At 26.9% G+C, this 25,950-nt stretch overlaps 1 protein-coding gene across 2 annotated transcripts in view; it reads left to right on the forward strand.

Annotated features, from left to right (window-relative positions):
• LOC112600043 (fez family zinc finger protein 1-like) overlaps nucleotides 1-22,437 on the forward strand; it is a 56,734-nt gene extending 34,297 nt beyond the window's left edge. For both annotated transcript variants that reach the window (XM_025347176.1, XM_025347175.1), the window contains exons 3-5: nucleotides 8,896-9,600; nucleotides 19,480-19,755; nucleotides 22,039-22,437. In XM_025347176.1, coding sequence (XP_025202961.1) covers nucleotides 8,896-9,600; nucleotides 19,480-19,755; nucleotides 22,039-22,359 — 1,302 coding nt within the window. In that variant the 3' untranslated portion in view covers nucleotides 22,360-22,437. The remainder of the gene's footprint in view (nucleotides 1-8,895; nucleotides 9,601-19,479; nucleotides 19,756-22,038) is intronic.
• Nucleotides 22,438-25,950: the final 3,513 nt, after the last annotated feature.

Genomic DNA, 25,950 nt, shown 5'->3' on the forward strand with positions numbered 1-25,950 from the left:
CCCGATATAATTAATCAAAAGCAACGAGTTTCCGCAAAATCCTTTTGATTCCACATGTCATCTGCAGGGGGTCGAGTGTGACCGCGTGGCGGCATTTCGAGTGGCCGACAGTATACATTACCGGAGAATAATAATAATAGGTACCTACATAATATTTTACTCGTTGTTAACACTCGCGCACAATCTGTAATCCGAATGATCTACAGATATAAGTTAGTAGTAATAAGTGTTAACCGTATTACGTATGAAATTTCCGTTGACTCCAAAAACCGCACACTTTTGATAAATAACAGGACAAAACCGCACACTTTTGGTAGGTTAAAACCGCACACATTTTAAAAATTGTCGTATCCAAAAAACCGCACAGTTAAGATTTTGACGACCCCAAAAAGGTCGATAAACAAAAAACGCGTATTATTATGTATAATTAATTATTTGTTCTCATTATTTTCATAGTTCATCAAAAAATATGTATGTATTTAAAAATTTTAAATATTAATTTAAAAAAAATATCAACTTAAAAATGTATATATTCAATAATTTAAAATATTAATTAAAAAAAAAAAATGTAAAACTAAAAATGTATAGGTATTTAAAAAATTTAAAAAAAATTTAAAACTTTCAAAGTTTGATTGGCTGAAACCGACTGCCGACGTTTTTAAAAAACTAAATACTTGATTATTGAATAGTAAATATCTTATAATCTTATCTTTTCACTATTTTCACTAAAAATAACCCATTATAAATGTACGGTAATTTGTTATACAATGACCGATAAACTGTGCGGTTTTTGGCTATCGACCTTTTTAGGGTCAAAATCAAAAGTGTGCGGTTTTTGGATGCAACCGAAATTTCATATAATTATAACTTATCAGTAGGTATATCCAATTTCTACGTCATGGGGTTTATGCTATGATTTCGGGCTTAATAATTTACAACTGGTAGGGTAAAAATAATGAAAATAAAAGGTAGCAAAACATAAATAAAGAAATGTTATCATGGAAATGTGTAAAAACGTGAAAATCAAAATGGCAAAAATGCAATTATTATTTTATTGTTACCTTTATTATAAAATATATAATATTTGTAAATACATATTCTATAAATATAGTTAACAGTTTAAAAGAATAAAATTGCCAATATACATACAATTATAAAATTTTTAATTGCCTTTTCTGTTTACAAGGTGTTTAAATTTAAACCACTTTTCTAGAATACGATTTTAACTTTTGTTTTTCTCACATAGATAATTTTTATATCATTAGGTCATAAAATTTATAATTGATTGAATTGTCATATTTAAAAATAAATTATCTATGAATATACTTTTTTTTTTTTAGTTTAACATGTTGGATTTAGAAATGAAAAATTAAATATTCACTTTTTTCGTATAAATAGTCAATTTAATATGAATTGTATTGTTTGTTTAACATCGTTTAAAAACATTGATTTTACAAACATCCACAGTATTTGACTATTTGATGAATACGGAGAACAAAAAAAAAATTCAAATATTATGTTATTTATGTTTTAAAGTTTTGCCAGGAATGGTCTTTCTACATCAAAAACATTTATTATTTTTTTTCCTATCATGGGTAATCTATTAATTAAAAAAAAAACTACATATTTGGACGTTTAGAAAAATTACATGCATGACAGACAAACAAACATCAATAAATAATCATATGAACATTTTTTAAATAGTAGGCACAATTTTTTATGATTCTTCTGGTGACTGTAAACTTATGATTAGAAATAATCATACCTTGAAATTCTTGGACAAACTTACAATTGACATTTTAAATTCTTACCTGTTAGGCAAATAGTTTAGTAAAAATCTAAACAAAATTATATTTTTGTGAGAGACGAGTCAAATTATTATTTAAATTATGGCCAGGAAAAATGTTAATATACACTTAGAAATAATCTTAGTGAAGCTTAATGTAATACTTAAGTAAGAGTTTTCAAGTGAATACATAAAAAAAGGACTTACGTAGAAAATGTACTTAAAAAACATTTTGGCTATAAATGAAAAAAAATTATCAGATCTTGAATACTATAAGACTATAATTATGGACAACGAAAAAAATAATAATAAAAATTCATATTTTTGAAAAATAAATGAAAAAGAAGCAGAACTTTCTTAAAAAATATTATTTGAATTAATATTTTTTCCAAGGTAAAAAAATTTAAAAGTTATTATTTTATTCTGCTATATTTTTAAAGTTAAATTTACAAAGAATAAATTATGTTAGTTAAAGTTAAGTTTTATAACATATTTTATAGCACCTATTTTGTATTGTTATAAATTATTCCTAAAATAGTTATCAAAAAGTAAAGTATACTAATGTCAAAAAATAATCATTTTTTTTCCTTATAATGTTTAAAATAATTTTATAATTAACATTTTCATTTATTTTCTCCTAAAATAATTTTTTCAGTTTGATTTTGGTTAGGTAAAACATCAGTAACACATTTAACCTGATCCAAACATTGACATATATGGTGCATAGGTACAAAAATTTAAAAAATAATCTAAAAACATTGGTTAGATCATTATATTTTATTTCGACTCTTGTATAAAAAAATGATTTTCATACCACTTATTTGGGAACTTTAATTATACATAATTTATTTAGTTAACTGTTTGAGATTAATTTAGATAACTAGAATACTTGCTTCTAAACTACAATTGTTAAATAAATAAATACTTAGCTGAAGTACTCGTTGAAAAAAAAATCAATTTATTCTTAAATTTAAATTTGTCCTAATCGTTAAGTATGACATGTTATAGGTATGTCAGTTTACCACCTACCGTATATGTATGTTATCATTTTTCACCATAGTATATTAGTTATGGTATTTTACCGGTTTAATAAATATGACATGTACTTACATATTAAAATATAAACACGCCATAAATATACAAACCGTTTTGACATTCCAATGGGGGACGAAAAATAATATTTTCTGAAAAGTTTATCGCGTTTTCAAAAATTGTGCGATTAGTCGTCAAGTGGGAATACTCGAGGCGTGCATACAAAATGTACCTAAATAAAATATTATGTTTTTTTTTTTTAATAAGTTAGTGCAGAATGCGAATGACGTGTGAATGGAAATGCATCGATCGGACCACAAGAACACGACTACGCGTTTACCTATAAACGTGTATTTGCTGCCATCATAATTTTTTTTTTAAATATTTATTGCCCGAGCGCCTTGTGCCTTATGGTGTACAAAATAATAATATATAATATGTATAGGTAGGATAGTTTAAAAGTTCGATCGTCTTGAACTGTGCTTTTCTACCTTCGTATTTTTTTTTCATCGCTTCATTTTTTTTAGAATAGGGTGGTGGCATGTATTGAAATTTGAAAAGGAAAAAACACTCGAAATCACTTGGATTTTGCGTGTCGTGAACACATAAAGGAAAAAGATCGTCTGGGATCCGAAGTTCCTTTATTATTATTATTATTATTTATAAACTATATTATATATACACACACGTACGTGTGTTAGTAGAAGAAAAATATTCGTATTGAACGTCAAAACACTCGTCGAGTAGTAGTCAGATGGATGATGGGACTTTAATCAAAACAAAATGCGTTCAGTTTAGCAGTAAGTATTTGCCGACGTCGTCACCGCCCCCTCGTTTTATTATTATTATTATTTCAAAGGCCAAGTACTGCTGTATTAGAACGTCGTTGAGCACGCACTGCTTTCACTGTAGTCAGTCCGTCGTCTCCACCGTCTATGTAAAGAATAATAATAATAAAAATAAAATTAAAAAAACCAACATATAAATATATATATTTATAAGTATACATTTCTATGTACGTATGCTAATAATTATTTTGTTCTTTTGGACGGGTCTTAAGTGACAGGCTTTTTAAAAGGATCAAAGACTATTAAAAACATAATGCTGACTTTCTTCTTTTCTAGGAAACTTTTACGTTGCAGTCCATGGCCGCGTTGTTAATTTTGACTGAGTATTATAAACAATTATAATAGAGAATCATAATTTATAGTCTTATAAGTTAACTTATAGATGTAATACCTATACATGTATTCACTTCGTCGACACTTGCACTTTAATGCTCAATTAGCATTAAAACTCGTACAGTCAAATAGCAATTAGTAGTAAAACACAAATAACGAGTATGTATCTCTTGCATATTGTACCTATATAAATTTAAAATATATCGTTAACAAATAATATTAGTTTAATGGTTGGAAAATAATTATTATTCAGAAGCTATCGCAGTCACTTTCTATTGTCGTTTGTAATATTTAAATTAGGTACTATATGGAACATATTTTAGCTATAGATATTCTTTAATCTTAATTAAGTATACTGTATTTAAAGTTTGTGTGCTTGTAGCAAAACAAATTGCTTTAACAAATCCAAAACTTTATCTTCCATAAATTATTATTATATAATGGTCGTTAAATTTTTTTTTGATCAGTATTTATGTATTTTATTGATTTAATAAAATTAATTTGTTCAATTATATTAGCATAAAATAGAATGTAGGAATCGAATTAAAAAAAAAATTAAATAGTTATTTGCATTGTATTATAAGTTATAACCATAATTATTGCAATTTAATTGCAATTGTTTATTCTATTTACATCGTAATAATATTAGGAAATATTTCAGTTAAACTACGAACAACTTAACGTTAAGTTTATCGTTTACCATGAGCCAACGAGTCTGTACGGTTTTCGGCAATGGTCTCAAAATTTATTATTGCTAACAAAAATTTAAAAACAATTTTAGAAAAAAAGAAAAATTACCATTACAAATATTTATAGAATTTACGTATCGTTCCACTTTAAAAACATGGTGAGTTACTAATTAGTTGCATGCGGCGTGATTGGATCAATCCTCTATACTTAATAAAAATGATTATTACAAATATAAATAAAAAATAATAATAAGAACACAATATCGTAAAACTAACACAGTCCTAAGGTTTCGCTCTAGATATTGGATATATAATATTATAAAATATATGAATTAAAAAAAAGTGAACATCATTTTCTTTTCCTACTTCATTATTGGACATTATGAGAATTACACATTACGGGGCTGTGCACGCTCACGATACCCAGCAGTCAGACTTTAGCAAGTACCGGAAATGAAAACCAAACACGATAATGACCTCTGTCCAGCGATGGTTATCGAAACGGAATATGCGCACATAAATTTTAGTCATCCATCCACCGAGTGTGCATACAGCATTTATATATAAATTTATGTATATATTCTATATACATGCATATATTATACGCGTCACTATACGTATTAACTAAATAATTCAATATTCACAGGGTTCTCAAACTATTGTGTGCGGGAAGCTCTTAAGTTTCAGTAAAAAGTCTATAACACTCAAAATGCCAGAAATGTCAATAATTATGAAATACATACATTTAATTTGATTACTAATTTATTTTTTTTATAATGCATCATAAAAATACAGATCATACAGTTAATAATTTAAAATTAGAGATATTTAGAAACAGTGATGTGTAAAATATTATGTAATTTGGCTGATTACGTCATTGGTATTAGAATTTGTTGGTTGAACACATTTTAGATTCTAAAAGATCAGTGAATGTATTGGTTTCACAATGTAACGTAGGTATATGCTTTTTTTTAAGTTACTTATTGTATTAAAAAAAAATGATTGATCTCCTTTAGGTGGTTTTTGATGACAAGTTGAATCTAGTTTGTATTTTAAGAAATCAAAATTGACGTAACTTTTGTTCTTTATAGTAATCGGGAAACTAAAAAATAATAAGTGTAATAACTTGAAATATTCATTTGCTCTTTTAATGCTATTTATAAACATTTACAGTATTAGATTATTTTTTTGAATAAAGAATGCATACGTGAGTTAAAAAGTTTAACATTTGATACAAATTTCCTTTTAGGTTTTTTACAGTAAAAAAAATTAAAAAATATATAAAATAGACAATCATTATTTTTTTTTTTCTAAAAACGTTTTAATTTGAATATTAACAAAATTTATCACGATCACGAAAATTTAAAAAATATAAATTAATAAAACATAATTTTCACACTAAAAGTTTTACTATGAAGTTTTATACACCATTTACCATAGTTCATCAGTTTTTCTTACAAGAATTTAAAAATAAAAATATATAATAAAAATACACTAAACTTTTATAAGCATTTTAAAATCAGATTTTGTTTTAGATAATTGGATATTTCTTATAATAAAATAATGGCTTTGGTTATTTTGTTGCCATTTAAAAAATATTAGCCATATAAACATAATATATTTTACTGTTACTTATATAGTTATATATCTTTTCTATATTCAATTATTATATTTTAAAGAGATTTTTATATGCATTTTAAATTATTATTGCGTAATTATTGGATTATCAGCCTATACTTTTATTAAATAAATAAATTAAAAGAAAAAAAATGAACAAATAAATTCTCAAAGTTTTTAATTTTTTTTTTTTTTTGAATGTTGATAAAAAGTTTTTTGCAGATGAAACTGAAAATTTGATACAAAATTCTTCATAAATTATTATTATAGTTATTTAAAAATATTAAAAATACAAAAGCACGTTCTCTTTTAAATGCGTTTTAAGTTTAAATTTTGACAAAAAGTTCATGATAAAATTTACATAAAAAGAATATTATTTTTAAGTAAAATATTTTATTTTAGATTATTAGATTATTTATAAGGATAGGGAATTAAAATTTATAATTATAAAGCATATTTTTATTTATTATAATTTAATTTGTTCGCGGATCGCCATTTGATGACCCCTTGTATATACTGTATCATTAATAGAAAAATAAATTACAATATAATAACTACAATAAAAATGCCTTATGAAATGTATGCCGTTTCTGCTGAAAATCGTTTTTCGGACAAACTTTTGTTTACACACCGGTTACTATAATCTATTAAATAATAAGGCGCAGTCGACAATTTAATATAGAAAGTAGTCTTTTCTCTGTTTTTTTCTACGTGTACTCGATGAGAATGATTCACAGCAATGGCGATTAGTTAAATTTTAATTGTTTTTTTTTCAAGAGATATTAAATAAATATAAATATTTAATTATTCTAAAAGAAACGATGCAACTTATATAAAACATTTCAATTTAATTAATTATTTTCCGTGGAGTTTATACATTTTCGGGGTAGAGTTTTTGAACCACTGATTTAATATACACGATACACACACACGCGCATTATACTCTTCGTTTGAATTAATTAGGATATTGTTGTAGGTATATTATACTATAATATATTGTTATAATGAATGTGCAGCTTGTAACGTTATCGTCCGATCCTAATCCGCGCACCACTGTTTCGATGAAATATACGAGAATGTTATGACTATAATATACTGTTCGTGAACTACAATATACGTGTATATCGTAATAGCGATAATAGCACGCCGTATACGTGTTAAACAGAGGGTGGTCGGAAGACAAAAAACAACTTCAGCGAGGGACGGATGGTGAATAAAAAACAAATATCCATTACCCACACCCCGTTTACGGGACTAATTGTGTGGTATAAGAAGGGACTTGCCTTGAATAGGCTTTGCTTTCGCCGGGGTGTACCTATTATCGGGATATATGCGTACAGAATAACGTGTGCTATTGTATTATATTGTATATATTTATAGGTAGTACGCACTATTGCGGTGATAGTTTTAATTGTTAGAAAAATGCGACGTGCAAAAATAGGTTACACTCAAAATTATTAAGTACGACGAGTGTTTGTTCGTAAAAGCCATTTAGTAAAATTGCCTTTTTTGCGAAAAAACATACTTACGATGTAGAGCCTACCATCCGCTATTCGGTTAAATGTCATAAATATGTACAAACTACAAATAGAGTTATTTATTAATAATCTATTTGCGTGTTTACCTGATATAAAAAGTCGGTCGAACGTCGTATCCAGGGCTGAAGCTACCAAATATTGCACTCCCAGCATATTGTGTTATGATTAGGCATATTCAAATTGTTCAATTCTTTAGATATAATAGTTATTGACTAGCATTGATTTTCCTTGATAACTGAGTACATGTACTCTATAATATGTCGATTATATTCTTCCCGTATCTTTTTTAGATTCTTATCGGCGGAGCGATGAATACAGTGTTGTACTACGGGATGTTATTTATTTTTAATTATGATTAATAATTAAAGACATTTCTGCTTTATGGCAGTAGAGAAAAATATATTATGTAATAATAATAATGATAACAGTTTATTTTTGACATCGCTAAAAATAACCGTGATTGCATAGAAAATAATAAACATTTTTTTTTAAATTTAATACTATATATTCTATTTTTATTAAGTGTAAGATATGAGTTATTTATTTGTGTTGAAATGTTTTATAAAACTTCAAATACATTTTAATTTGAAAAAAATATCCAAAAAAATCACTATTATAATTTAATCTATTCCTACGTAAGGTGAAATTTTGTAAAAAAAAATCTACAAGTCCATATAATAAAATTAATTCATAAAAACAATAATAATAATTATAGAAATATTCATTCAAATTTCTCATATTTATAAGTGTCCGCTCAGATTTGTGCCCGGGTCATTGACTTTGTAGGCATACAGCTTAATACCACTACTCTCCCTACAAAACGAGTTACACTAAGTTAGTAGTAGATATAATATTCTGTGATTGATTCAACATGCAGGTACATATTATTATGTATGTCTACTACATTGTATATAAAATAATATGACCAATATTCGTACCCATCAACTTTTATTATTATTAAATTATTCGATCAATTAATTAATTACATAATACCTTGTCCGGCTCTACACATTATACTTAACCATACATAACGTGGCACTTGTGTGTTGTAGATGATTTTTTCACCGGTAAACGCCGCCATGGACTCGATAACGTCGATTGGCAATAACCGGGACGGGGATGGTTACCGGAAAAAGTACGGTCCCAAGTCGACCGATTCGCTAACCTTCTCTATTGCCCGCATAATGGAACCGGACGTGCGGAAACAGCCTAACGCACCAACGACCGACTACTTTCACGCACTTGAATCGGCGTTTAAGAAATACGTGCCGGCGTTCAGGTCCATTCCACTGCAATCCTCGCACTGTGCTGTCTCCGCCAACGATGGACGGACACCGCTGACCGTCAACAATAACGACCGTTATCTGTCAACGACGATGACGACGACGACGACGGCCGTACAGCTGTTTCACTATCAGCAACAACCCAAGTTGCCGTTAGCCGCGGTAGATAGACTGGCTCATTCCTGTTCACAACCGCCCCCGCCGTCATCCGAACTTCCGGTGCTCACTTCACTTCCTGTACTTCCTACACTTCCGGTGCCGCCACCGCCATCGCATCAGATGACGCTCGGGCGACTCGCCGCATCCAAATCCGTTCTGCCACCGTCCAGCGCCAAGGAATCGTCGCAAGCTGTCACCCCTGTTACACCGGTTAAGACGTTTACATGCAACCATTGCGGAAAAGTGTTCTACGCTCATTACAACCTGACGAGACACATGCCTGTCCACACAGGCGCTCGGCCGTTCATTTGCAAGGTATACTTTAACACTTAAATGACATAAACATATACAATTTATATACATAAGATAATACCCTAAACGCACGTTTCCTGTGATTTAAAATTTCAAAAGAGTTTTAAAACAATAATTGTAACTGCCCTCCATAGATCGCTGCACTCATCATTAATTTACTTGAATCACTGTTATTTTATTTCCGATGTCTTAGACTATGCCTTGACAAATACAAGCTAAAGTAAATCATGTACGATTTAAAAGATAAGCATTAGTAAGTCGACTTCATACTAAAACTGTATAGTTATATTCTCTCTGCGACATCAATGAACTCAACTGCAGTCTCAATATTAAATTATTAATGTATAAGACTCTTTTAAAATCTATTTGGACGCATATTGACTTCAACAACGATGATAACCGGCAGTATATTTAACTTATACAAAATACGTATTTAGGATCTACTGGGTCTGGTATTAGATTCTAATCCCCTCAAGTTTAACTTAAACCCAAATTGCGCCAATGACTAAATGGTAAATTAATTAATTAATAAAAACTTTGTGATATAGAATTAAAATGTAATAACCATAACTATAATATAAATAATTAATGAAATAATAATAATTTTGTAAATATATCGATAAGTAGGTGTAGTAAAACATAAAGCATTATTAAAATATTAGTATAGTATTGTATTATATTTTATTAACATATTTGACAAATGACAAGTAACACTTATTTCACAATGTCACATGGATAATAAGAAAACTCAAACAATGGGTAAAACATAAACTATGATTGTAACAAAATTGCATATTCACACTAGTATAATATTAAAGTTGTTTGTATATTTATAGGTACATAAATGAATATTTATGCACTTATATAGATTTATATTATACGATGATGACATAGAATTAATTATATAGACTAATATTACAATAAAAATAAATGATAAATAATGAAAATAATTAAATATTATAAAAAGTAATTATTATACTGTAAATATACTGTAAAAACAACAATATAGGTATAATACGTATATGTATATTAATTAGTCTAAAATTTTTAAAAGTTATTATGTAACTATTTATTTGCAACAAAACTGATGAATTATGTTTTGAAAATAATACAAACTATTATATTAACAATTTTTAATCAATACAACATTTTTGGAAATTGCAACAATAAAATTGTCAATTGATACAAAAATCTTGTTAACTCTATAGCGTTTATATCAAAAAGATTATTTTCAACCCAACATGGTTATTAAAAGTATGACTGTTATTTTTATTCAATGCAGCAAACACTTAAACAATCCGAACAAAACAATGTTAGTGAATTGGATTCGATTTGTTGGATAGTTTTTTCAACTAAAACAAACTAAAATAAAGTTGTTGTGTCCAGTTTCGGCCAACATATTGGGTTCAGCTTCGGTCAATATCTTGTCTACAGACTTCAGTCATAATTGAATATTTTTCACTTTGTCAACTCTGGTCAAAAAGATTCCGCATACGGTACTTCATTTGTTTCCTTTAAATATTTATTGTGTAAAGACGATAGGTACGTCTAATATATGTAAATACATTATATTTTTGTATGTTGATAGTTCAGTTGATTTGAATATGACCATTTGTAATTAATTGGTATTTTAAACCACTTTCCAATATTTGTATTTTTATTTTTATACTTTTTATAAAGTATTAAAATAAAATTTATTTTTCAATACCATGCTTGACATAAAATAAATCGGTATGGTTTAATTTTAATATTTTCAAATACATTACTCGGTGCAGTATGAGTTCTGACTTCAAAATCAAAAAGTAATAATCATGGATTTAAATTGCTATTTTTAATTATAAACATAGGCTTATTAAATTTGTCTATATACGAACATAAAAATTTAAAGTTTTAGATGAAAAAAAAAACCAACAGAAAGCAGTGGTCTATTGTATATTGCATATTGCTGAAATATGTTTTGAGCAATATGTAAATGTACCGTCGACTAAAAGAGTTTCTGTATTGTCGTTGAAAATAAAAAATTGGTTTTGAAAGTTACAATTATTATTTTATCCACTTCAAATACGTGGAAAAAATTTTCTTTGGATTTTTTATCAATACAAACAGCTTTATATTTTTGAATAGCATCGGCTGTAGACGATGAAATGGTAGGTAAAGTTTTGCGTTATTCTCGATACATTGATTTTTGAAGAGCATTTATATTACATGAACATACCTGAGAATCTTCAATACTTGACAACTCTTCTTGAATTATTTTTATTAGCTTTTCATATATATTTTCAATAGCTTTAAGTTCAATGACTGTACAAATATTTTGCAGTTCTTTTTCTTTGTTCATCATTGTCTTCATCATATTGGTAATCTTTAATATTTTTTCGAATTAAAACCGTTTTATTATTAATGGTAATAATAGTTTTACTGCAATTTTTTACATACATTGCTAAAAAATATCATCAAAACTTTTATTAGTTCTAAAATAACGAAACTTATAGTTATCAAAATTAATGGAACTATTTCCATGATTATTTGTAAAAAGTTAAAATATTATTTTTATTTTATTTTTTTAAATGTCACGTGTGATGGTTTGAAAACTGTTAGCCGACTGATAATTCACGACAAATTTGTACACTATGGATAAAATCTTTTACAGATAAACCTTAAAAATATCGTGTAACTTCAATTTAAATATACACATTTATCAATAAATCGATATTGCCAAAAATGTATGGCTAAATTTGTATGCGGTAATGAGATATTCAGTATTATAAAATCTGTGTGCGATTTTGTCCTATGCGTATTTGCGCATTTAAGCGGTTACAGGCGACGCCCATCTAAAGATATTGTTCGTCTTTTTCATTGTAGAAACACGTCAAATACCCGTTTAGCAGATTCGTCTGTTAAAATATATGGTTTTTATTTGCGTTCGACTTATTATAACTCGTTCCCATTTTGTACCTTGAAAATAAACAAAAAAAATAAATAAATAAATAAATAAATAAATGCTGTTTAGTTTAATCATTTCAGACAAAGAGTTGTTGAATAAAATAAACTCCCTCAAGCGATCATTTTAGTACTTTCGTAAGAGCCCCTAGGGTAAACCAGCTAACAGTTTACGAGACTTACCTATGAAAATAAAATCAGTTATCTTGGACGTACGAAAACATGTAACGTTTTTCAATATGATGAACCCATATGTTACATGCTCAGTTTGAGTATCGTTTGCTGCTACCTTCGCCCAGATGTGTCTTGTTTCACATTTTATACTATTAATAATAGATTTATGACTTCAATGGAGTGTGTAAAGCCACTACATGTAATATTAAAATATCCCCTAAAAAATCTTGACTAAGTACATGTATTTACTATAAGTTGTATTGATAATAACCATTGATTAAAAAAGAAATGTAATATCAATAACATAAATTCAGAGCCCTAATAGTTGATTAATCCCTTACACCTCTTTAACTACACCTTGTTACCCCCACTCAGCCAGTTAAATCTAAGATAACAGACAACAGACCGTTGTCGGGCATTCCACTTTTTTGTCAAATTCGACTTTTACGTTATTGCCAATTCTGTTTATTATTAATGTAATAATATTATGTATTTTTATTTTGTATAGTGTTTAGAGCAGTCATTAAATTGTAAAGACATGTTTATACATATTATATTATTATATTTCTCAATTTTATTGTTAAACCGTGCCTAGTATATTTAGCGCTATACTCGTGACTTTATCAGTGTATATAATGCATATTAAATATATATTTATATATACTAGTCTCTTCATGATTGCAAAGCTATAATTTTTAATATTACTTTAATTCATAATACTCAAGTATATTATTATTTATGCATCTATATTACCTGTAAAAGGTATGTTTTAAAGTAATAGACTTATAACAAATAATGAAATTACGGTATGATTACCAATAAATATTAAATTTAAAATTTAAAATTCTGCGTAAGAGTTGGGTGTTAGTCCTAGTCTATAGTATTTACCAGTATATTTGAATAATAAAAATTTAAACCATAAAATAATACGTATGATAAAATTTCCCTAAACGTTGGATGTATAACTATAATAAAAATTATAATATTCATTAGATGTATGAACGTCAAAATGTAATAATAATTAGGTTATGTAATATGTATATGCGAGTTGAAAACTTTGCTTTTTAATTTAAACATATTCCACAACAACTTTTTACTTTTCAGAATTTCATTGCGTCTAAATCAATTCATAACCATCACCCGCTGTAGTAAAAACGTTTGCGTTATATTTACAAAAGATTTTTCACTAATCATATGCATTATTGTCTACCCACTTGCACGATCTGTTTGATCTCAACAACGAGCACCCTTACCACGTATTTGTACATCATGCGGACATATTAAAACATACACTAAACAACACACCACTCAAAATGATCAGCATAATGAGAACTACCAAGTACCAAACACCACGCGAGGTCTCTAACCTTTAACTTTATTAGTCAAATCAATACACAAAATATAAATTAATTATGTATCACGCTGTTATTGATAAAAATTAAAGGGCTATAATATACCAAATATTAAAAATAAATTGGTGACCCCTGCAGTTAGTTTAAAAATGGATATTTTAAATTTAGCTCCTCTAACGTAAAAATATGTTAATTACATTATAGATTAATGTATTTTTACAAGATACAATTCTGGAGTTTTAGACCGAATTAAAAATAACAGTATTTTAATAGGAATCTTTTGAGAATAATGGAACTGAAACATTACCGACATTCTTTTATGATTTCCTTAAAAACTTAAACCAAGTTGTAACTGACATTTGTTTGAAGAGAATTTTTCAGTTGTTATTGAGTTTCAATTTTATTTAAATTATTTATATATTAGGTTATGAATAATAATAATTGATTCATCAAATTTGGTTGATGTTTTAAATCTATATGTATATTTAAAATTTTATATTTCTCTAATAATAATTACAGAGAATGATAAAATAAGAGCAGTTACCAAAACAAAAATATATAACTCATAAATACTGTTATTCGCCCGTCGGTTTGTAAAATCCGTCATCATGATCATTTTCTAAATATCTTATTATTTATAAATAGTTTTGAATGATCACGTTCGGTGATGTTGAATAATGCCTAATAAAATGATCATTAAAAGATCAACAAACCTGAGCTCCCGTTTAAATTGTTATCATATTGTCTCGATTGTGATATGAGCTATTAATTAATATAATCGTAACCTATTTATTTAAAAATACATATGGTATATGCCATATATAAATTAAGTATAATTTCTGAAAATTTTCTTATAAAAATAATATAGGCATAATGAGCAATAACGAATTATTTTTATTATCGATTAATGTTCGATTATTCTTATTGTAAGCTATCGAATAAAAATTGTACAATTGAATATGTTATTTTTATTATTATCGAATTAGTAATTAATAACCATTATTTAAATAAAATCGCTTTTGATAAAGATCATTAAGTGTTTGGCTACATGACATAAGCGCCAAAGGTGCAAAAATGATATATCATTTGCACCAAAATTAATATTTATATATGAAGTATAGTTATTAAAAATTGCCATCTTATAAAAAATTATATTATATAATATATTATATTAAGAAAATTGTCAATAATAAATTGTTAAAATATAATATATATCCAAATAAATATAAATTTAATAAATCGATTGCAATTTTATAAAAAATAAATGTCAATAATAAATAGTTAAAATATAATAACTGCTCACCCACTGTCTATAAGACAATCTATCGTAATCAAATAATACATTTGTCGATTAAGATTAAACGTTTGGAATTTTTGAGCGATATAGTTTTAAATATGATTTCTGTTATTTAATAATTATTAACTGTAATACACAGGTACCTAGGATTTTGGCGTTTTTATACGATACGACTTTTTTTTTCTTATCTCATTTTGACACTTATGTCTTCCAATTATTTAAGTGTTTGATTATATCAAATTATACGATGTACTGATATATCATCACCGCTGATGTCATAACTATGAAATAATTTAGTGATTGAGAAATAGATAATACATGACATATGATATAATTAATTCAGTTCAAATACCATAAATTTCATTAAAAAATTCCAGAAAACACTTTTAAGTCGATAAAGATGTATTACGTTTTCACTAAAATTAATAAATATAATGACTTTAATTACAAGCTACCATATCATATGATTTTTTTTCTTTCTTCATATTACGTAGTTTTTATTTTTATTTTTCCCTCTCGGTTCATTGCAGGTAAACAAACACACATAATACGATAAAAATGAATAAGTACCAGCTTACTTACTGAAACCTAAGCAATATAAAATATTATTGTGTGCACCCTAAATCGGTCACATATTTGAGAGGATTACCCGTCTAATATACCTTTATTTTCGTGCACTAATGTACCACCACGAGGTCAGTCATGTAGAAATTTATTTGATTCCTATTAAGTGTTTCCGGCTTTTTATTAAGAAGTCTTTGGAAAATGTACCTAACCATATAAAATCATTTTCAAACAATATATTGACTCAGAATATTCTACTTGAAATACTACCTACTACGATATTGTATACATCAGCTAGCTACTTGTATCATTTTATATCAGTATTTAATACACTGTTTCATAACTATTTCTTAGTCAACAGTAAACCGTCGGAACAAATGCATATACAATATTAGTGTTAGATACTACTTATCTGTTTATTAAAGCATAATACATATGTTAAAAAACTTATATTACACAGAAAAAATGTTTTTCAATCGATCCCTTCACTCTATACTATATACTACGGATCAGTCATGACTACACAATAAACAATAAATATAAAATACACATTATTTTTCAATATAAATTATTTTTATTACATTATATAAATATATTGGCATATTGCAATAATATCTGATGAAGCATTTTAACTCTTTAATCTTGAAATACTCGATAATGCAATAATTTTTATAGTATTTTTACGCATAAACAATGTTAGAAGAAATAGAATTTTAAAATTAAATACTCGAAAGTAATAAGGTAACTAATCATTACGTAATATTTAACATTCATTTCATATCGTTTATGAAATTTAAGTTTATTAAATCAGAAATACAGATTAGAAGAACGTGAAGTTAATGTGTGCAATTTTTATATTCGTATAAAATATAAATATTAATATAAGAAAAAAATTCTTTTTTTGATTATTTAACTAGTTACTTTTTAATATTTATTTTTCATGCATATATCTACATACTTTGAATTGACTAATTTTGTATTTTTTCACAAAATAATCTTCTCAATCAACTAATTTAAGACTGATGAAAATTTATTCTCATTTTCTCTCATTCAGATTGATAATCATCTGATATTAACATTTTTGTAATAAATAATTCTTCTATTTAGATAATATTTGTTAAAATAAAACACTTGTCTTTATATATCTAATTAATTAGCCATTTAAAATAAAAAAATATTCACCTATTTCAATATTATTTAAGCCTTAAGGGTTAAAAAGTTCAGGTTAGGTAAAGCATTTCGGTTTTAATTAAGCTATACAACGAATTTCTTTATTTAACAGCTTATGGAGTTTAAGTTTTGTAATAGTAAGCAGTGAATTAAATTAATTAAATTTCTATTCATGTATAATATAAAGTTAAATTATATATTTTCTTGCATACATATTTTTTGTTCGTTATATTATTGATTTTGAAAGTTGAAGTAAATAAGAATATAAAATATAATTATAAATGTATTTTCATTCAACAAGATACTAAAAACAATTAATTAATTTTTCTTATAATTTCTAAATTGAGTTAGTTTACTTAATCTTATACCAAAATTAAACTTATATCCGTATTCATCCATAAAAAACAATCATATAACCTACATAATGTAGGTTTATCTTAATTTTGACGTACCTCAGTTCATAGGTAAATCGCTATATAAATCGATTTGTAAACTACGTAGTTCAACTGATATGGGTAATCCGCCTTAGTTGGATTTTATATGGTACTTGATATACATTCAAACTACTATCTAAACTTTTTTGATATCTCTAAGAGCAATCTTCCAAATATTCATCAAAATTGGTCTTCGGTCTATTAGTTTTTGAGTAGGTACCTCCTATAATAAGCTACAAACATGCATTTATTTGTATATAGGTATACAGTTAGATTATATAAAAGTCTTTTCTATTTCTGTAACCAATGGAAAACCTTTACATAAATAAAAAAAAATAATCTATTTTTATGAGTTAAAATGAAATTGCTGTGTGCAAGTTACCCTTAGCAACATAAAAGTTTTAAAATCGAAGCTATAAACATTCCCCGACCTCTAAAGAAATATTCAGAGCTGATTGGTTCAACAGTTACCTACCTATTAGGTAAGTACTTGTGTTGAAACTTTATTCAGTTATTATCAAAATATCACATATTTTCAATAATAAACTACTTTTATTATCTTATTCGGTAATACTCAATATGGTACAACGTTGAACAGTTTCACGGAAACTGAAATAGTTACTTTCTTAATATCTAATGATCAGTTCTCTCTTTGTGTCATTTTATAGTTCAGGGTTTAAAATTATTATCTTAAATATTTCATTAAATTGTATTTTAAATTAAAAATAATAAAAAAAAAAAATTTGGTTAGTGAAGATTATACTTGACGTATTGAACGAAAAATTGAAAAATAAAATAAAATAATTAAGTAAACCGTTTAACACGATTAAATTAATATATCTATTAAAAACCAAATAAAAATATAAAATTAACGTATTTTACGTAGGTTGTTGATATAAATTATTGCGTCTAATATTTAAATGTAATCAATATATAGAAAATAATATATGTGTCCAATTTGACATACTGTTAAATTGTTGCGACCATTTGATGTTCGTTCAAAAATTATACATCAACGACTGTTAACACATAATATTACAAAAAGTATAAATAAAATAAGGACTACTCAATCTTAAATTTAGATTTCAAATGATGAAAAGAAAAATCAAACGTATATTTCGGTAGTCTTGATTGCATAATTAATACTTAAAAATATTTTAGCGATTTTAAGCGTAGAATCGTGAAGTTATGAATCTAAATGTAAAAGCCTCAAATTTTTTAAAAAAAAAAGGTCATTGAAACTGCATAATATTAGCGATATAATGAAATAATGGTTGGTATGACCAAGTAAAATATTTTCGTATAAGTACATGTACATGGAGTTTGTCGAGAGAGGGAAAATTGAATTATATTATACCTTATACGCTTTTTTTACAACGCCCGAAAAACATCAATTTATATGGTCAAAAGTAATAATAGCAAATTATGATTTATGTATTTAAATGAAATACATATTATTTATTGACCTATGTAAGTTCTTAGTTAACCATAAAATGTCGATACATTATACTTATATTTTATTATAATATATAGTTCAACTTTAAGAAATTATTAAATGTAATTGTATTGTGAAAATATATATATACTTACCGTAATATAGTTTAAGTTTTATATAGGACATTTCCCTCACTTCACGATAGATGACTTCGTTATAGTTGCGATTTCATACTGTATTATGAATAATATATACATATATGCAGTGCAGTTCTACTACCTTGAATCAGTTTGCAGGCATATTACCTTGTACGAAATATAAGGAATTATTATTATTTTTTTTTATATAAACACTTAAGCACATACTATTCTACATGTTTCTATGACGATCAATCAGATCTGTAGAACTGTAAATTCCATATATTGTCTGATTTACGTTAAAAGAATCACCCTGTACCATTACGTAATAAGTTTCCATGCAATTTAGTTTACTGTATAATGTATCCGTGTGATGTAGGTGTGCGGCAAAGGTTTCCGGCAAGCGTCCACGTTGTGCCGTCACAAGATCATACACACCGAAGAAAAGCCGCACACATGCGCTATTTGCGGTAAGGCGTTCAACAGGAGCTCGACGCTGAATACGCATACGCGGATACACGCCGGGTACAAGCCATATACGTGCGAATATTGCGGTAAAGGATTCCATCAAAAGGGCAACTACAAGAACCACAAGCTCACGCATAGTGTGGAAAAAGCGTACAAGTGCACCGTGTGCCATAAAGCTTTCCATCAGGTATATAATGTCGGTTGTCATCATTTATGCGCCTAACCGGGACTAAACATCAAAGGAACATATTAAACTGAGTTTGATAAATTGGTAATATACCACGTTGAATTCCTACAGTATAATTTATCTTTATATTTTGCAAAAAAAAATTAGGTATTATTATACTGATTTTTATGATTTTTAACCATCTCACGAGTCTGTTAAGATTTTTTTTATAAGGATTTGAACCGTGGGTTAGATTTGGTAAATTTTTGTGATGAACACAGTTCCCTCAAATATAAATGTCAGTTTAAATTAATTTATTAATAATATAGCTCATATAAATTTACTGTGGCTAAAATTAAAAATATAATAAATCGTTTTTCCACAACATTTATTAATACATGTTTACATGTTTAATAATTTTTAACAAAAACCGAAATAAACATTAAATAGACAAAAACTAAATAGAACCTTAAAATTTAAAAACATGCATTAAAAATCGTAATTACTTCAATTCATGTATACTATAAAAATTTAAAATGTAATTTGTTCCTAGTTAGTATAAAATATAAATAGGTATTTGCGATTATATGGAAAAATTATCAAAATGCATAAAAATCTGCTTACTTAATAGAAAACATTCTGTTTGACATTAATTTATTTTTTGGTTTGGGAAATGGCAAAATTGTTCAGTGGACTTTTAATTAGTAAGTACCTATCTACCAAGTATAGGACACAAGTGTTTGAGCAGTTTTAGTGCTTTAAACGAGGTGAAATGAGCGTTTAAGATCAAGTGCGCTTTATGCGGCCTTCAACAAGTCATATTATGACGGAAAAGTAGAAAGACTAAAAAAAAAAAAAAAAATCAACGAGAATGTCGTATGACATTAAATTAATTACCAGAAGCTACGAAAACGAGTTAGAGCGTTTTCAGTTTGATTGAGAGTGCTGAGAAAATGTTCAGATTTCTAGCGATTGATTTCTAATTATTACAGTAATAGCCTACTTGCTGCAGAACGGAGAGTTTTAAAACCTGGATTTATAGTTATATCCTGCCAAAATATTGTTTAGATAGAAAGATAATAAAAAGATCTAGCATTAAGTCCGCCAGTTGCATTGTCTTAACAGCTAACAGGCTGTAATCGATACCTATTAAGGCCATTCCACATAAAAATACGTTGATATCTATTGTGGTAAAGTACGTTAAAATGGTTGGATTTTGCTATTAGTTTAATGCATTAATTTCGTTCATTTATTAGTATTTCAAAATAGTTTTATCTTCGTGATGTTTGTAAAACACAGTATTCCCAATGATGATATTATAATCAATAGGAAACAATTATTTTACAAATATAATCTTTCCAACTGTGTTATAATTGTGTTTATTAGTTAAAGTAGGTAATTTACTCCCGCTAAACTAACGAAATATGTCTAAAATAAAACCAAAAATTTTTTAAAAATGCAATTTATTAATTTTAAAAGTAAAAAAAAAAAAAAAATTGAAAATGATGTGGATGGCTGTTCCCTTTACTCACGTTTTAAAGTCTAATACACTAATTGTTAACTTATTTACTTATTGTATTATTTTGTGAATACAGATTGTAAATGGCTTTTATAAATAAAACAAAAAAAAAAAAAAAAAACGTAAAATATGTGTCTGAAACATAATGCAGAAATACAATATTAATAATTGTAAAGAATCTTTTTAAATTGTAAACGCGAAGAAATAAAATATTACTGATTTTAAACATAATAATTCTTATGTTTTTGACGTAATTACGCATTACAATAATATTACATATTTTATCAATTGTTTGAACAATCGTTTATTTTTATTTTTTTGAAAATATTGTATACAAAGTAATTTAGTATTTTGAAATAACTTTTCATTTTTTAAAATAATATGTTTTTAGGATAGGTACTCTATGTAACATGTATTAATTATTTAATGGGGACGATTACTATTATATAAATTATTTTTTTCATTTTTTAGATATAATAATGTCATATAGTTACCTGATTTTTTTTTCTTGCGGAGCTTACACCACAAATAGGTGGAATATTATTGTGGTAAATGTGTCCTCAAATCTAATTGGTAAAATGGACAAATGTATAGTGCCTCAAATCGAGAGAATCAATCTAGATACTTTGATAGGGAATATAACGTGTTTTTGTTATAACATTTTTGAGTTGAGCTTCTTCCCGACCACATCTCCCCTTGCCAAAAGAGTCCCGGAACGGTGTGAATATCGTTTCTTGTGCTTAATATCGTTTTCAAATGTTTTGTCTTTTAAATATACCGAATAGGTGTACAACCTGACGTTTCACATGCACACACACAACGAAAAGAAGCCGTTCACATGTCACGTTTGCGGCAAAGGATTTTGCCGGAACTTCGACCTCAAGAAACACTTACGCAAACTTCACGACGCACCTTATCCGCAGCACCAGCCCGCAACAGTCGCGCCGCAAGCTACTGCAGCCGCATTGACGGCACAGCCGCCTTTGCCACCGCCGCCGCAGAACATCCGCCACGGCCTTGGCACGTGCGTGCCACCGTACCAGCCGGTCCAGGCTGAATCCCACAGGAATGCAATCATGTCACATAACTCGCCGCACCATTACTGATTCCCGACGGAGGCTGGTTAGGTGAGGCTGTCGTCCGTGTATAGGGCAAACATTATATTTTATACGTCGCGTAAAATACTTATATCTATGTATAATATGCCCAAATACTGTAATGTATAATATTCTACTATAATTATATAATATGGGTACCTATTGATAATATTATTATCTATTTTTCTTATAATATCAAAGTCGACATTTTTATCCTGAATTCGATACCTCGTGTTTCTGAACGAATATGATATTTGATTTAGTTGCGTGTTTAACATATGTGTAGTTGATTCATTACTCATAACCGCGTTTATTATACTTTTAGTTATTACTTATACATAGAGTTCGGGACTTGTTGCACAAAAAATGATAAAAATGTGCAAGCAAATATGCAGTTAAATGTATCAAAATATGCAGCTAAAAAATGTAAAATTTGTATAAGTATTTTTATTTTTTTTTTTTTTTAACAGCATATATGTAAATATTACTTTGTTGTGTGCTTTTAATCTAATATCGTTGACACTGCTCTGCTGATTTGTCTTTTTCTGTTTTTAAATGTCATGTGACAATAAATCACCTATCAACACCTACTCTTGTTTCATAAAGTTTAAATAATAAAATATCTCCATCAGTAAAAAATATATTTTCTCCGAACTCGGTTATGTATTGACTTATACGATTATTATTTGAAACTTTAGACATTTTTAAACTCGCATAATAAAACAACAGTAGGTAAGTTTACAGTACTGCTTTCTCTCCATGATGGATATTCTAAAAGATTCGACTAATTAGAGAATTAGACGATACTAATTTTGTATAACTATTGATAAACTATACACGCATAGAGCGACATACCTACTAGCAAATAACAATCTTACTTTCAAATATGTGTAGTCAATATGCATCTAAAATCTGTAATTGAGATTGAAAAATTTGTTCCTATCACGCATTAAGCACTAGAAATTCTAAGTTTTTGAGAAGGAAACAAAATAATACCAATATAAATGTAATAATAATATTAGTATTCCCGTAACATGGTATTATACAAACATGTACTAACATTTATATTTCTTCGCATTAAAAATAAAATTCGAATTATAAATTTATATATATATATAGGTATGTAAGTACCAAATATTTAATAAAAAGTGTTTTAAAGTAATTGCGAATAAATATTTTTAAAGAATTATAAAATTTAAACATCGGGAGATTTTAAAGTTCCAAAAAATAAAGCATTTTTTCATAATTTTCAAATGGAATAAATAACTGTTTTTTGTAACCTTTTTAAAGTTCTTTCTCTGTAAATCCATTTACTCTACACAAATGTATACAAAAAACACACATTTTAAAGTTATTAAATAATCTATTAGTTTTTTTTTTTTTTTTATCAAGAGGACGTCTGATGTTTTTAAGGAATTTAGTATAGGTAATTTTGCCAATTCTCTTTTTAATGAAAATAAGTATACACATTTTTTTATTATTTGAATATCGATATGTCATAACTGTTTCTAGTTGAAAATTCATTAAAGCATATCAGCTTTTTCTAAGTTTGTATAATTTTTTCTTCTAAATGATTATATCTTTTTGTTAAAAAAAAATACGACATACCTTTCAAATATCATTCATATTCAAAGTGGCTTATCTTTAGAATTTCTTTACATCAGTTTTGGCCTATCTGCGGTGCCGACTTCCTTATATAGAAACTAAAAATTTTCGACGATGTTCTCTAAATAAAATATCATTTTTACACTTAAATTTTAGTCTTGAGAAATTCAAGACATAATTATACTAATAAATCCGAGAATATCCAATGCGTAGTTACACATTTCAAAGAAATGTATTACATTCATTTTTTTTTTTAATATATCATATGGCCATTAATTGTTTTTTTTACTATCTATTTGTTGTTTTTAAAGAACATTTATTACGGGTACAATTTTTTTTTTTATTATGAAATAGTTTTAATTAGATGCAAATGTATAGATAAGAAATATAAGTAAGTAAAGTTTAATAGAGAAAATTATAGTCACTGTAGAATGATGGGTGGTAGTCGGCAAGTTAATAATTGTGTAAAGTTGCTTGTATTTTTCTTTTAATCTCGGCGGACTCGATAAAGTTAGGTACCTTTCTAAATGTTAGGTAATTACGTGATTATGAAAATATATAGGACATATAATAATCGTAATTATTGTAGTACGTATTATTAATGTTGTTATTGGTCTCAAATTAATCATAATACATAGATTATAACCTAATGGCTATAATATTTCATAGACGTTCATTTTTAAATAATATCTTTGCCGAAATAATAATATAATATAGGTCATACCTATCTATTTCTTTTACTTTGTTCAGCGGGAATACATACCGGTTAGGTTAAAAATTAGTTTTTCTGCGCATTCTCTTTTTATCTGAACAGAATATATCAATTCTTGCAGTTAGATAATATCGTTTGTTAATGGTGGCGTATGAAAAATATAATTATGATATATATATACACATGAATGTATATATATATGTACATTGTATATGTGTCTGTATGTGTGTAAGGATATTTTTAACGTGTTATTTTAATCACCCTCACTATTTATACTTTAAGTATAATTTATTGTATTTTAATAAAATATTATTATTGATTTACGTTTGTACGTTGATATTTGTTTTTTTTATGTTTTTATCGAGTCGTTAACAATATATTTTGTTATGTTTTTTATTTATTTATTAATTTTTTTTTGTACACACGTTTGACTGTTCAACAAATAATATCTATTATATTCTTGTGTATTTTTTTTTTTTTTTTGTTCATTTGTCTACTTAGAAATATCATATTATAATACATTAAGATTAATAGATCAATACTTACAAATATACCTACTTACCTAAAAAAGTGATTGTATATATAAGTATATAACTATATAATATAGTTAAAGATTGATGTTTATGTTTTTATCTTATTTTAACGAAGCTATTTTTATTCATTATTTATACCTAATGATATATATTATATATATAATTATCAATTTAGCATGTCCAGTGGTGCTAAATTCCGTTAAAATATACGGGCAAGTTCAGTGTTAACTTAGAATTTAAAGAAACACACTCAATGACGTAATTAGGTAAAAAACTAGGGCAGGGGTAAAATAATTTATTCATCAAAATTAAAACATTGATCCTCCCATAGGTGTAAGGTGTTTTGGTTTAAATATATTTATTTTTATTTAATTATTTATTCTTATTATTCATATCTTTTTTAATAATAATGATGACAAAACACATTTTATTTTCGTTTCTCCAAAAAAGTTTCATTTCTATATATATTACCTGTGGTGTACAGAAATGTTGAAGTTAATGGGAATGGTGTTAGACATAATCTGGTATAGGAACTGCATATAGTCTGATATAGATATATCTATAGTAAATAAATAATCGAAGGTCAGTAATATTTTTATTGATATAGACTTAATGAGAATTAAAAAATATATGTGTTAATTCACTTACTCTATTAAAAAAAAAATTAAAATAGTCTAAATAGAAAAAAAAGTGTTTTTGTCACTCAGTGCTTTATAGTTTTCACATAATTTATCTACTCAACTACACCGA

This window comes from Melanaphis sacchari, unplaced genomic scaffold (genome assembly GCF_002803265.2).
Source record: "Melanaphis sacchari strain LSU unplaced genomic scaffold, SCAv2.0 Contig59_pilon_pilon, whole genome shotgun sequence".
Taxonomy (NCBI): domain Eukaryota; kingdom Metazoa; phylum Arthropoda; class Insecta; order Hemiptera; family Aphididae; genus Melanaphis; species Melanaphis sacchari.